The 15495-nt window shown below is 36.8% G+C and overlaps 2 protein-coding genes and 1 pseudogene across 3 annotated transcripts; all 3 read right to left on the bottom strand.

Annotated features, from left to right (window-relative positions):
- Positions 1 to 915: 915 nt before the first annotated feature.
- Positions 916 to 3842, bottom strand: si:ch1073-228j22.2 (SPRY domain-containing SOCS box protein 1). The gene is made up of 3 exons (XM_051406669.1): positions 3067 to 3842; positions 1427 to 2196; positions 916 to 1326 (listed from the first exon to the last, which is right to left on the bottom strand). The coding sequence occupies exons 1-3, from the start codon at positions 3162 to 3164 to the stop codon at positions 1196 to 1198; spliced, it is 999 nt and encodes a 332-aa protein (XP_051262629.1). The 5' UTR covers positions 3165 to 3842; the 3' UTR covers positions 916 to 1195.
- A 1146-nt stretch (positions 3843 to 4988) lies between these two features.
- LOC127367339 (uncharacterized) lies at positions 4989 to 11175 on the bottom strand (annotated as a pseudogene).
- A 785-nt stretch (positions 11176 to 11960) lies between these two features.
- Positions 11961 to 15055, bottom strand: LOC127367114 (H-2 class II histocompatibility antigen, A-U alpha chain). 2 transcript variants are annotated; one of them, XM_051406682.1, is made up of 5 exons: positions 14922 to 15055; positions 14734 to 14837; positions 14279 to 14542; positions 13904 to 14185; positions 11961 to 13798 (listed from the first exon to the last, which is right to left on the bottom strand). In XM_051406682.1, exons 2-5 carry the CDS (start codon positions 14792 to 14794, stop codon positions 13677 to 13679), a joined length of 729 nt encoding a protein of 242 aa, XP_051262642.1. In that variant the 5' UTR covers positions 14795 to 14837; positions 14922 to 15055; the 3' UTR covers positions 11961 to 13676. The 2 variants fall into 2 exon arrangements, with proteins under 2 accessions (XP_051262642.1, XP_051262641.1); XM_051406681.1 differs by having other exon boundaries at positions 14734 to 15055.
- Positions 15056 to 15495: the final 440 nt, after the last annotated feature.

The raw sequence follows: 15495 nt of genomic DNA, 5'->3' as shown, positions 1-15495 counted from the left end.
TACGTCGAGCTACTGTTAGCTAGTTAGCTAACGTTACCTTGAACCAAACGAACTAACGTTAACTTAGCTTGAATATTAACGCTCTTCATTTAGTGAGCTAACACATACTCACAGTTGAGTTTGGGACTTTTTATAACAAAGCCAGCGGGTAAGTATCGTTGTTGAAGTCTGACTTACAGTTATAAGAAGATGATAAATATTTCCTGTACAGTTATCGTCAGTTAGCCAGCGCGCCATCCTTCTTGTCCTCTCTGTTGTCATGACAACAGTGTCCGGTAACCGTTAAAATGGCTTTTAAAACTATTTTATAGTGTTGAATAGTTTATAATACATAATATTTTAGAAAATAATGTTTTATTTTAAAAGTATTAGCACTCAAAGTACCTTAAAACTGTAAAGTATGGTACTTAGTAGTAGTAGTAAATGTACTGATATTATTATTACGTTAATTTCAGGAATTTATCGCTGATTTTCTTCCCCCTTGTGATACTGCTATTCAGTAAATATGTTCCCTTACTAGTAGAGTGTATACTTATAACGCTTTAAAGCCTGGCTGTTGGGAAAAACATGATAAATACTTTAATTAAAATGTTATTTAGCACTGTTGCAGGTGAGCTTGAAGCCAGGAATCTGACTCATCTTTGCCTCTGATCTGTCTGCCCACACAGGCGCTCCTTTAAAGATACGACTGAATGTGAGCAATAGAGATCAATTCATACAGAGTTTTGTTTGGGAGTTATTAATGAGGAAAACTGTATTATGCTATTTAAGGCCTCATTAATAATGTTTCCTGAGTAACCTTGGTATCACCGTTTCTTCATAGTCATCATTTAATCTCCTACTACTGAACTGCCCTTGTCCTCATTTCTTTAACATTCACCAAACCTGTAAAACCAAAATAATGACAACATCAAATTGAAATTGGAGTAATTTATTTTATACACAAAGAAAGAAACATTCAGAGCTTAAGACACTGATAGTCCCACCAAAATCCCTAAATGTCCTCTCTTCACTGTCGATGTTTTGAAATAGTTTACAGATCTAAATATTCTGAGTGAACTATGTATATATTACTTTGCAATAAATAAGATGAATAATAAATACATTTGTACATAAGTTTTCATATAAAAAGGAAATGTTCTTTAAATTTCTGGTACAAAATCTTTCCTATTGTGTGTATATGTGTAAGTGCACATTATTGACTAGAAAGCAGGTAGCGCTGGAGACGAGAGGGTAGAGGCAGTTTGTCCATTTGATTCTGCCTCTCTTGCCCTAAAAACTGACGAATTGACAGTCCACATAAAGCCATCAGGGCAGGGGGGTCACCTGGGAAGGAGAGAGAAAGAAAAAACTGTGTTATTGATGTTTTATAAGACCCAAACAGATCTAACTAAATCAGATTTGTGTAAAAAAACAATAAACTCACATGTGGCACCGTTCAGGTATCGTAGTCGTATGCTGGCTCCACCTCTCACACTGCTCACTGCGGGGAACAGCTCCACTCCACGAGGAAGGTCTTTAAAAGCTACACCGAGGAAGCTGCCGTCTACAATGAATCCCAGAGTCCCTGCGTCGGCGTCCAGGACCATCAGGATGCGCTCGGGGACGGGGAGAGGTGTCTGTGCCATCTTTGTGGAAGACTGTGGGCTAAGATCCTCCACAGCCTCAGAGTGACACCTCCTCTTCTTTCCTGGGTAAAGTCCCAGACTCTGTCCACTGTGCCAGAGCTGATTGGTTTTAAGCTCCCAGCCCCAGGACTGTGAGTCTCCACCCATCAGCACGTTGTACCCCGAGGCCTGCAGAGGGCAGTTCTGCCTGGAAATGCCCAAGACAGCGTGGCTCCCCCTGTGGTTGGGGCTCCACAGCACCTCCCACACGTGAAGCCCACTCTTCAACCCCATCTCCGCCCTCACGCCATCGCTGCTCCGCTCAACAGGTGAACGTGTCACTTCCTGTTTGCAGGCAGACAGCAAGAAGTGTGGCGAGCGGTGGACCGAGCTCCAGTGCGAGCGTCCGTCTCCTGGAGCAACCGGGGAGGAGTTGAGAATGACTGCTAGGCGAGAGGAGGTCGGGACAGCCAGCGGGGAGAAGGCTGATGAAGAGGAGGGAGGGCTGTCCTCTGCCCTGCTATACAACCTGACTGACAGTGAGAGACCCATCGGTTCAAACTGTGGCAAAAGTGTCGTCAGAGGAGAACTGTGGACAAGAAAACACTAGTTTATACACTGGGAAATAATAAGACAATAATGAAGTGACTTTGTATCAACATTTACATACAGTATGTGTATGTAAGTTAAGTTATAATAAAGTGGTGTAGAGTAGAATAGGGTAAGGTAGACTAATAAGGGAGAGAGGACTACAGTAGAGGATTATAAGTAAGGTAGAGTATAGAGAAGAAACATGTATGCTAGAGTAGAGTGAAGTAAGAGTAGAGGATAATAATGTGGAGTAGAGTACAGGAGAACAGGTAAAAGTAGACCAGAGTAAGGTAAGAAGTATCCTTTACTTAAGTAAAAGTAGCAGTACCACCAAAAATACTTGAAATCAAAACTGTATTTGGGTAAAAGTACATAAGTAATATCAGCAAAATGTACTTAAAGTACAAATGTAAAAAATAAATACCCACTATTCAGACAAAATGGTCTCTGTCAGAGTTTTATTGTTAATTATTCCTGATGCACTAATATTAAAACAGCATTTTAAAGTTGTATATGGAGTGTTTTATATACTGTTGGTGGTTTTATTTTATGTTTTAAAAAATCTGCAAATTAACTAGCCTACTAGATAAATGAGTAAAAGTTACAACATTTCTTTCTGAAATGTAGCAGAGTACCAAGTTATTAAAATACTAAAACAAGTAAGTATACAAGTGCCCCAAAATTGTCCTAAAGTACAGTACCTGAGCAAATGTAGAATTAGTTAGAGGAAGATAGAGACAGACGAGAGAGAGTACAAGAGTAATACTACTACTACTACTAATAATAATAATAAAAAGCCCCCACGTGCACACATTTAAATATGGTTCAGAGAAGGTCAGTAAAAACAAATAATGTCTTTAAATCTTACCAGCTGTTATTGCTGAATGTGTCCCTGTGCTGGTTCAACGCCGGCTGCATGCAGACATCCTCTGTGTCTGTGTATTTATAACAGCCTCTTATCAACATATCGTGCGTCTTATTTTGATTGTGGGTTTTTGGGGACGACCTCCGAAACGGGAACAGCACAGTCCCTCACTGCAGACTGACGCCACACAGAGCTGCAGAGACAAGGACGACAGATCTCATGACGCGTGTGTGAACTCATGAACATAAAACCACCGTTTTATAATAATATTAGAGATCACCAGACACCAGAGAGGAGGGTCTCATTGTCTGTCCTTTATCTGGTTCTGTAGTGAATGTAAACATAAATGGCGAAACACAAGAGGAGGATCAAACTCGGGCTTTTAAATAACAAGAAGAGGAAAATAAAATAGAACCCAAAGCGGCTCATTATTGCAGAGAGCGCATGCGCGTAACAAGAAACCGCAGCCCTGAATTCTGACTTACAGACGATGTTGATGCGCTATTGTGGGTGGAAGAAGTACTCAGTTCTTATAGTTAAAGGTACATTTAGGAGGATGCACTGGCAGCAATGCAATATAGAATTCATTGGTATGTTTTTATTAGTGTATAATCAGAGACACTCCACAAGAAGAGATTTGAGATAAACAATTAACGTATGTGATTAGATGTTTTTTTTCCCAGCATTATCATGTATCTTACTACCTTAAAGGTCCAGTGTGTAACACTTTGGAGGATGCATTGGCAGAAATTGAATATAATATTTAAAGGTATGTTTTCATTAGTTTATAAACAATCTGAAAATAAAAACTGTTGTGTTTTTGTTACCTTAAAATGAGCTGTTTTTATCTACAGTGGGAGCGGGTCCATATCGAACTGCCATGTGGCTACAGTAGCCCAAAACAGACAAACCAAATACTGGCCCTTAATGGGGCTTTTTACGAGTTTTGCGACCCCATTTGTTTCAAATGGTTGCAATCTGCAATTTTGACTGAATGGTACGCACTGGTCCTCTAAACTAGTAATACTATTGTGTAAAAATACTACAACTAAACGTCTTGCATTAAAAGTCTTACGTTAAAGAACTTGCATCTAAATATACTTAAAATGTAGGCAGAATGAGCCATTTCAGAATCATGTATATTACCAGGATCATATTTTTCTTCTTTTATTGATAAACTGTCTAGTTATTATTTTTATTTTTTTCAATTAATTGATTAATTCTATCTAAGTAACATAAAATTTAAGAAATTATTGAAATGTATTGAAAATGTCCAATGGAGTTCAGTCTCAAATCTTCAAATACCTTTTGTTAGACCAGTTGTTCATCACCCAAAGATTAGTTTACTATCGTTGAAGAATAAGAGAAAATAGCAAATATTAACATTTGGAACCAGAAGGGAACATGGAGCCAAAAATTAAATGATTAATTAATGATCAAAACTGATGCCTCCAGTCGTGCAATTTCAGCAGTGAACTCCTGACAGCAAAAACAAAACAATCCTCTTATATCTGTAACCCTACATTATACACAATACTGGCCCATTCCTGTTGGGAACTAAAATGAGCATTAAGAAAGTAAACCATTCAATCCCATGTAGTGTTACATAGGAGAAGACAACCCATGCAGAATGGGTAATGCCCCACAACACAAGTCAGTTTTTGCTACTTTTGTTTTCAGCTTGTTTTCCCTTTTTGATTCTTACTCTCAATTTTTTTCCCTCCTTATATTTTTGGGGAGTATTAAACATGACTGTGTCCAATCTGTCCAGCCTTGTTGAGGGCTACAACCCCGCAATGCCACTTCTCGTCTGTAAGACATTACTGAGGGCTGCCATGCCCATTTAAACTAGTGTGGGAGAGCAGAGATGAAAATGGGTCACAACATGTTATCTAATGTGTGTATGCACAGAAGATATCCAGTGATTTCAAGTTTTTTCTGAGATTTTTATTTTTATTCTTCGAGTTTTTAGTCTTGTTAATCATGTGTATTATGACTGGTAGTTGTGTAGAGTTAACATGATGAGAATGAGTCATTTAAGGTTTCGTCAGCAGATTCCCCCACTGCGTTTCATCTGGGTCCTCATGTGAGTCCCCACGGGCTTCTCTGACTTCAGGTGTCTGTCCTGTATTTAAAAGTAGGACAGATTGATTATCGAGGCAGATAAATTAAATGTTTCAGGCAAACTGACATTTTAACTTACCTTGACCTGTTGGCACCAACACCCGCCCTGCAAACATCACAATACAGATTGTATTTTACGTATTATACAAAGATTGTTCCAATATATGCAGATGTTTCCGTCCCCAAGAAGTTTTTATTGGTTAGTTGATCAGGAGCAAGTGTTAAACTTTAAACATGAACTCTTAAAGCAACTGATTTAGCTTGAGATGGTTTTGAAAACATCTGCACCAGGTAGATTTTCAGTCAGATACATCTAGCTGATATCATTTAGGCAAATTAAATTATTATTATTACTTGATTTAATTTGATTTGGTCTCTCACCAGGATAATTCTTCTTGTAGTAAATCAGGCCAGCGACGGAAAAGACAGAACCCAACAGCATCCCTGCTGTCCCAACAGCAATTTTATTCCTCTCTGACTCAGTCTTTGGGTCTGAAAGACAATCATCACAAACACTACATTACTATACTGTTGCTTATTAAAAATGCATAAACAATGCACCATATTTCCAATCATTTATATGACAATAATTATATTTTGCTACCCAGTAAAGGGATATTTTAGAGAATACTACACATATCTAAAATTAACCACAAGATATGCATGAGGTCTAAATATTTATCTGTGGTAATACTGTGTTCTCAAACAAAAGCTGCTAGTCAGATGAAAGCCTGGTCTCAAATAATGGCCTGGGGGCCTGGTCAACACAGACAAATAAAGGCCGGGCCCAAACACAGGCTGGGAAAAAAAAAACAAGGGTGGATGAACTCCTGGTGCCTGTTATATAATGTGGATGCCAAGTTAGCATATTGTATATTTCAATTGCTTTAATTAAATAAATTAAGCAATATAATTATGCTATTTTTAATTCAGTATTACTAATCTAAAGTATTATTGTTCTAATTGAATCAGTGCGGGTGTTAATATCTCAGCCAAACTTTATTTTGTAGTATCATACAAGTGCCATAGGATGGCAGTAGCTACATTTGAAGTACCGTAATGGACCAGTCACTGAATTTTTTTCACAATAAGTTCCTGACAATTTTTCACAATAAAAGCCTTGTTAAGAAATTAGGGGATTCTGTAATTAAGGCTTCTATTCAACAGATACAGGAAGCGTCGGGTTTGTGTTAACATTTACAAACTGTAGCAAAAATTAAACATGGAAAACAAGAGCAGTTACACGCGTTATATGTAAATCTCCACCAGAAGCAGAACTATTAAACCCCCACACACACTCTTTTACCCCAGTCATAAAGCTTGGGCTCCATGAGGCTGGCGTGCTCCACCATACAGGTGATTTGTTCTCCAGGTGTGGGCGTAAACTCCAGATAGGAGTGAATCTGGTAGAGCCAGTTCCCATTGGACATTTTCTCAGTGGACATTACACCAAGTGGCATCTCCTGTCCATTCTTCAGCCACGTCACCCTGATCTGTTTAGGATAAAAGTTGTACACACTGCAGACGAGCATGCCTGGATGTCTGCTGCTCGCTGCCTCAACTGACCTCAGCCTGACGGAGGGCTCGACTAGAAATATGCAAAAAAATTATTAATTTAAAATAACACATCCCTTTATAATTAATTTGATGTAAGTTGCAGTTTCCAATGTTTTCTCAAACTCACCTGGCTTCAAAAATACATTACATGAGTGAGCGATGTGGTTTTTGCAATGATCTGCCATTCTTCTCTGTTGTGCCATAATTACAGGATTTTTGTTGTAGGCATCTGCAATTTCCTTTGCTCTCTTTGTGTTGCCAGTGAACTTTCCCAAAGTGCTGTTGTATTGTCCAAGAAAGATCTTGTCACCGTAGTACTGCTCCAGGTAAACAGCATCACGACCTTCGTTGGAATTAAACTGACATCGTGTTATTGTGTGAACGAAGAGAGAATCTGCAAAATAAAGTGGACAATTAGTTCTTATTATAGTTTACTTTGGTGAATACAGCTGGCACAGACAAAACCTGCCCAACTAGATCTAGACAGAACAAAAACAAATCCAGAGTAGACAGACTGAACGAAGGCAAGACGTAACACTGCTGTTTACTATCTGTTATACACATAGGTTAAGATTGTTGAATGTAAAATCAGAAGTATAATAGATTTAAGTGATACAGTTATCTTAATGTCAGTGAATTAGCTTAAAGAAATCTTGATGGCACAAAACTTTGTGTTTCTGCCTGAACATTAGCTCCCTTTGGTTTGGTTACATAATGTCTTTGTACTAGTTTGAATAACAACACAAACAAAACAACCTCAACCTGAATTTCAATGTTACTTACCCACTCTAGAAAATGAGAGTAACAGCAGCAGTAAGGAAAAGGAAGCTAAGAGCAGGTTTGTTATCATGTTACCGGGACAAAAAAGTCAACTCAGCCACAGGAAGAAAGATAAATGCATGTTGATTCAGCATGAGGAAGTTAATTTGCGGTTATAAACATCACTCCTGTAGGTGTGGCACTCCTGTGAGGCATTTCTCTTAATACTAACTTTTTAAGTTTTATAATAAAACAACAATCATTAAAATTATGGTATATTTACAATGCATATTACTGGGGTGGTTAATTTAGCATTTTTGTCATCTGTAGGGATCTATTTTTCCTTAATAAGGCAATTAAATCTGTAACATACAGTACAAAGGTAGAACTTTGTGTCTCTCAAACAACACTTCTGTAATCTGAATAAACTATAAAACATTTTATTACTTAGTTACTTCTATAATATTCTGCTATAATTTTAAAAATGAAAAACTAATGTAATGTTTTTGTATTATTAGTCATCCATGAAAAAAATAAAGGCAATAATATAGGTATACTTAATCCAAATAAATGGCTAGAAGACATAACAATCACTACTTAAAAAAATTTAACATTATAAATGTTGCTATGGTCCCACAAGCTTTATCTGTTTCAGTAATCATGCTGTTGTTGTTGAAATAATTTCCCTGTTTTTAGGCAATAAGAAAAAAAAATTGGATATATAATTAAATCATAAAACTGCTGTAACAGCAGGACCAGTGTGAAGGATTTAGTGGCATCTAGTGGTGAAGTTGCAGATTGCAACCATTTGAATGCAGCTCAGCCTTTTAAGCGTACAGGAGAAACTGTGTCCAGAGCCAGTGTTTGGTTTGTGCTACTGTAGAAACATGGTTGTTCATGGTAAACTCAATGGAAGTTTACACGCTCCCTCTGTAGATAAAAGCAGATCATTCTCTGGATAATGAAAACACAACTATTCTTATTTTCAGATTGATTACACACTAATGAAAACATGCCTATGAACAAGTATTCAATTTCTGCCAGTGCATCCTCCAAAATGTTACACAAGGTAGTAAGAAACATGATAACGCTGGGAAAACATCTAATCACACATGTTCATTGTTTATCTAGTTATCTATTCTATCCAAATCTCTTCCTGTGGTGTGTCTTTGTTTTTCTTGATAAGGTTTGTGTTTCTCATGTGTTTGCACTCAGAGTTGATACATCGATCTTTTACAGCTCGCCTGAAAAGTCCAGCTGGAATCACATTTAGTCATCCTTTTTTGCAGACAAAAACAATGTGTTTATGTCTTGTTTATAGCATTTTACTATTTAAAACATTTGATTATTATACTATACTACTACTGCTAAGTGTAGTACTAAAAGTCTAAAATACTACGACAACTTTCACATTTAAGTCTTCAGACCTTTATTGTCATTGACAGCAGCAAAATGTGTAAATGTGACAATATTAACAACGACAAATACATTGAGTACAATATTAGTACTGCAGAGAGAGTTTTTGATCATTGAACATTTCAGAGGTTAGTCAACCCATTTCATGCAAAATAAGCTCTTTTAATATATCAGAATTTGTACAATACAAAAGAAAAATTCAGACTATTTATACTAATAATATCTTACATTTTATAACAGCAACATTGCAACACAGATTATTCCTGTAGATATTGTATACCTATATCAGCCTCCTCAAGCATTGACTAAAACTCTTTCAATAGAGAACTGTGTGATTTTTCCTCACATTAAAAACGTAATTATTTATTTGATCCGCTGCCACTTCACTCAGATGATACCACAGTCGTATCATTTCACATTTTTTGCTTGCAATACAAATCTTAAGTTGTTGGCACCAACATCCGCCCTAGAAAGAAAACAAAAAGAAAAACAAAGTCACACATAGTGAATTCTTGAATTCTGAGTCACAATTATTTGGTGTTGTGTTAAAAACTAGACAGAAGCTTTTGTCAAAACTTCTAAGTGCTGCATAAATTCTCATGGACTGAAAATTATTTCTTAAGGTGGTATCACAAAGTGTATAATGGCAGTAAAAGGAAAATGTTCTGTTTGTGTCTTTGCAGTGTTAAATAGGACCTAATCATCTCTTCACTCTTTGCTTCAGCTGTTGACACCAGCAGTCCAAAGATATTTTTATTTTGTTGATGTCTTTTGGTTAATGTTGTCCTGTCTCTCACCAGTAGTGTTCTTCTTGTAGAAAATCAGCCCAGTAACTAAAAACACCAGACCTAGCAGCAGCCCGGATGTCCCGACAGCGATCTTGTTTGTCACTGACTCAGGTGTTGGCTCTGAAAACACATTTATCACAAATACTACATTAGATCTCTGTATTGTCCATATTATTACAATAAAATTGTATTTTTATTGATAACAGAATGAGGTCCAAGAAAGATTTTGCCTCGGTAACATTTAAGTTAATCTACAGTTAAGTCACCACCTGTCACTCTCTTACCCCAGTCATAAAGCTTGGGCTCCATGAGGCTGGCGTGCTCCACCATACAGGTGATTTTCTCTCCTGGTCTGGGTGTGAACTCCAGATAGGAGTGAATCTGGTAGAGCCAGTTCCCACTGGGCAGTTCGTCAGTGTATGACACATCAGATGTCTCCTCCTTTCCGTTCCTCAGCCAAGTCAATCGGATCTGTTGAGGATAAAAGTTGTACGCACTGCAGACAAGCGTGCCTGGATGTCTGCTGTCCACTGCCTCAACTGACCTCAGCCTGACGGATGGCTCGACTAGAGTAAAGAAGCACAAAACGAGTTATCGTGAAATAATGCACAAATAATGTTGAATGTTTCTGTAACACAAGATTACAGCCTGTAAATATTTTGTATATATGACAAATCAATTGAATATTTATTGGGTACCAGGATAAACAAAGGGGACTTAGAAGTATAGTGTATTTTAATAGCCTACAGTGTACATTACATATTTAAATTATTAGTGGTCAATAACTTATTACTTAGTAAAAGAAACCATTTAATATTATCATTAATATTACAGTAAGTATAATATAATTGTAAAAGCTACCAGACGTGGTCACCAAAATTACCTGATTTTGAAAGAAGGTCCATCATAATTGGGATGTGGGTTTTGCATGTCGCTTCATTCTTCACTGCTTCTTTTATAAAAGCCTGGTTTTTGTTGAGGGCCTCTGCTACTTCTTGTGCTTTCTCTGTGAAGCCGACATATTTTCCCAAAGTGCTGTTGTATTGACCCAGAAGCACCTTATTAAAGAAGATCTGCTCCAAATAAAAATGATCATGAGAGGCAGTAAACTGGCAATGAATCACAGCGTAACCGAAGATAGCGTCTGTAACAGAAAGCAAACAAGTATTGGATGATGTATAAAGTTGCATTGTCTTGTTTATGATCTATTCTAAAACACTCAGTTAGTCTTTTCAATGTGCCATGTTGAGCAGCAACACAATTAAACAATGTCAATGTTTTTTCTTTTAATGTTACCTACCTGCCCTTGAAAATAACAGGAACAGACAAAGCAGAGGAAAGAAGCTGCAAATACACATGCTGGCAAACGAGAAATACAAATTTAAAATCAGAAGTAACTTATTCCTCGGAGAGTACGAGGAAGTAGAGCAGCAGAATGCATGACAGTAAGCTGCATGTAGGTGTGGCATTTATCCACAGAAATGTCTCTGCCTGTTATGAGCAGGTTGAAAGTGTTATTTGACACCGCTCACTCACCTTTATTGTATTATTATTATTATTATTATTATTATTAATATTATTATTATTATTATTATTACTTCAGTTATTAAAGTGATTTGTAATTTTACCTCAGTATTAGTGGAAGAACTGTGTTTTAATTAATCTCAAAGCAGCTTCAACTATATGAATGATTACACAGAACAGTCATTAGTGCTTGCGGTAGAGTAAAAAAGCATTCATTGAGCATTCGTATTTAGTTACACACACATAGATATAAAGTGAGTTTATACCTTTGTCCAGTGGTAGGTGTCTGATAATTTACATAAACAAAAGTAGCAAAAACAGACATAAAATTAACCATTACAAGTAAACGTACTCATTATGCAGCAGAATGGGCTATTAATGGATTTTCATTATTGATGCAATAACAGTTTAAGAAGAAGTGTTTAAGTTTTGTAGCTGGTGGAGGAAAAGCTTACTGTACTGTAACTGCCTTTTATACTGTTACAGGCAGTTTAATCTTTAGTAATGCGTCATGTTTTATAATCTTATCAAGTGTTTCTGAAATTTAATCGGTAAAGTAAACTAACCAAAGCTGTCGGATAAATGTAGTGGGAAAATGTCTCCTTCTGAAATGTAGTGGAGTCAAAGAATAAAGCCCCCCAAAACTGTAGTTCATAATAAAATACATAAAGTACATTTTCACTGCTGTTTTTTATTAGGACAACACAATGATTGCAGTCAACCATCATATGCTTTTTGAGATATAATTTATTCTCATTCATGCTTTGCCTTTGATTACAGAAATATCATGTTCACCACTGCGTACTTGCATGCTGAAGACAACTACATTCAATCATTTTAATTTATATCTCCTGCAAAAGAAGCCTCAGTAAATCACTTTTCTTCTATAATTAAAAACTACTGCTCACCAAAAACCAGATCTCACCCCTGTGGGTCATACTAGAACATACTGAAGACTGCCCTCCACTCATTTCCACCTTTATAAATGGAATAAATTACAGATTATTTTAAAACTAAAATGTCTTATCTCACTGGCTGATTTTAAACTTTAACATCACGTCACTATGATATCTGTGACTGTCTCTGATGTTATATCTGCTTTTGTTATTTTGCTGTTATATTGTTGTACTGAGGTCACTCTTGCAAAATAGATCTTAATCTCACTGACAATACCTGATTAATATTAAAACTGAAAATTAAAAAAGGATATTTTATACAAAAGTAAAATAATGTATAAGTATTGAGTGTATAAACCTCAATATTTTATATATATATATATATATATATATATATATATCATATCAAGGTTACAGATAACAGTGAACCTGACAGACAGTGTTACATGGTAACGTTTGAATTAAAACACTGTAAAGATATAGAAGGCAGAACAGAACCACCAATGAATTAAATATAAGATAAATTAGATAAAATATTTAATTCAGTTCATAAAGCTCTTTCACATTCAATGTGTAAATCAAAAAATGCTTCTTGTAATAAAAAGTAGATTACTATATTTCCTGATTTTGGACAGTACGGCACAATTGTAAAGCCAAAGGCTGCAGATGCAGATTCTCTCTAGATCAAAACTTGATGCACATTCAACCAATCCCTGTGAATTCTGTGTGACCTTGAAATTTTGTCCAATCAATGCAACTTTTCTGAAAATTTTACTTCACTGTAGTCGAAGCCATGAGCCTCATCGTCATCATAACAGAAAACATCAGGGACAGCCTGGTGTTGATTTAAAGCGAACCCACTCAACTGGTGACACCAGGATAAATGAAATGTTTTAAATCGTGCACAAGTAAAAAGACAATCAGTGAACTTGGTAATGTCCGTTATACGACATCTGTCTATTTAAAGATAGCTAATGAAAACCACCATAAACTACTAGACTGTAGCAGCAACATCCCAGAGAGTACTGAGTTGAGAAAGGGTGTTTTGCTTATAAATTCAGCATTTATTATTCAAGAGGAAGAATGTGATTACAGTCTCACTTTAAAGATAAATTAGTCTGTCACGTAATGTGTATTAAGGTCCGTCCACATCTACTAACTACACATGAACTGTTTAGTTGTGTATTTCTTCTTTGTGTGTGGTGAGGAAATATTTTGTTGACGAATGTGTTCTCCACACTTAAACTCTGTATTTGAAGGTCCAGCGTGTCACATTTAAGAGGATCTATTGGCAGAAACAGAATATAATATTCCTAGGTATGTTTTCATTAGTGTATAATCACCTGAATATAGAAATCGTTATGTTTTTGTTGCCTTAGAATGAGACATTTTTATCTACAGATGCTGCACTCCCTGGTTTTAAAACAGATGCGAGTGGTGTTCAGTTGGTTGCCATAAATAGAAATAACCACTGCAGCATTGATATTCATACCTCTCCAAACTGATTGTTTATGTAAAATTCATGTGTATGATCTCTCTAGAACAGAAATTACTGTCTATGGTGTCCTTTAACCATTAAAAATGTTCCAACTGCAACTCCCACCAAGCCCACAGTCAGACCCACTCCACAGAAAATATCTGGTCCAAGACCGGGAGGAGTCGATTCAGGTTCTGTGAAGGAATGTAAGAAAATACGCATCATTACACACACAAAGAACTATATAAATCATTGTAGTATTGTTATTGTTAAAGACTTTCATAAGATAAAACACTCACCCCAGATCCTTGTCTTAGGGCTGTCCAGGGCTGAGTGCTCCACAGTGCAGCTGTACATGTCGCCCTCCATCGGTGTGAACGTCAGGGTTGAGAACTGGTGGAAGGTCTGATCATTATTGGGATAATATCGGCTGAGTGACACCCCCTCAGACACCGGACGGCCATTTTTAGTCCAGCTGACTTTTATATAAGGTGGGTAGAAATGATTCACAAAGCAGGTGAGGCTGTTTTCAACTCCAAACTGAACGTCTTCTGCAGGGTAGAGGATGCTCTCAGGGGGGTCTGTAGTGGGTCAGAAGACGTTTAAATACCTTTATGAGCATTTTATTAACCCTGCATTTTCTCTACAGAGGTAAATGTTGAGGTTAAACTCACCTTTCTCCTCTGGTGGCTTCTTCTCCTCTACCTTCATAAATTCTACAAGTGGTTTACACGCCCTCTTGGCTTTCATAGCATTGTTATATACATGCATATTCTCAAATAACTTAGTTGGGTCAAGCACAAGAAATTTGGGAACAGTGTATACAACCTCTTGTCTTTCAAAATCCACGTATAAAACCTCCTCGGCGTCAAATTCAAACTGCACTTCAGTTGTCCCATTCTCAAAGCACCCCACGACATAGCTAATGTCGTGGGGAACTGAAAAAAAACACAGTGGAAATTAGAAAAATTATAAATGTATTGGCTTAAATTTAAAAACATTCACGACAAGTGGCTTCCTCTCTTAATTTTAAGGCATTTGTATTCCCTACAAAAACTCTCCTATGATAAGGTTTCCATAAGGATTCATCCAACTAGAACAAAGTATTACATTTTAAACTCATTCTTACTTTGAGAAAAGGCGTAGAAGATGTTGAGCAGCAGGAGTAATACACATCTCTTGGCCACCATCACTGAAACTGAACAAATATGTTCTCTCTCCTGCCAACCTGAACTACACACATAATCACATGACCACGTCACGTGCAAAACAGAGTTACTGGAACAAGATAGATATCATTGGTGAATTATTACAAACCTGCATTGATGTGCCCATGAGTTACCAGAAGCACTGGACTATTTATCTGAATAAATCTAAATAAATGTTTTGGTAAAAATAGAACTTGCTTGACCACAGTTCCTTGTTATGTAAACGCTGACGGGAACACAGCAGTCCAACCGGTTTGGCAGGAGAGAGATTATTAATTTAGGAGTTGTTCAGAAAGGACAATGTACATTAAAGCTTTTGTGTGTTGTTCAATGGTTACTTGCCATGGGAGTCCCAAACAACAATATTTTGAAGCAGAGCAGATCTTGATTTTTGGTCAAGATTATAGGTATAAGTAGGAAGGAAGTAAGTCAAAATTAACAGAAAAAGACACCACAAAAAGATAAAAAAAAGACAAGAACTAATAGTCCACTCTGGAAATTCAGCTAGAAATCACACACACACACACACACACACACACACACACACACACACACACACACACACACACACACACGTCATTCTGGGAAGAGATTCATATAGAAATAGTGATCACTGATTTACCACAAGACCCATTGTATCATATTATAGGAATTTTACACCACTCAAAATGCATAATTACTGT

This window comes from Dicentrarchus labrax, unplaced genomic scaffold, assembly GCF_905237075.1.
Source record: "Dicentrarchus labrax unplaced genomic scaffold, dlabrax2021, whole genome shotgun sequence".
Taxonomy (NCBI): Eukaryota; Metazoa; Chordata; class Actinopteri; family Moronidae; genus Dicentrarchus; species Dicentrarchus labrax.
The sequence above is the reverse complement of the archived record's forward strand: the minus strand, read 5'-3'. Positions and strand labels throughout refer to the sequence as shown.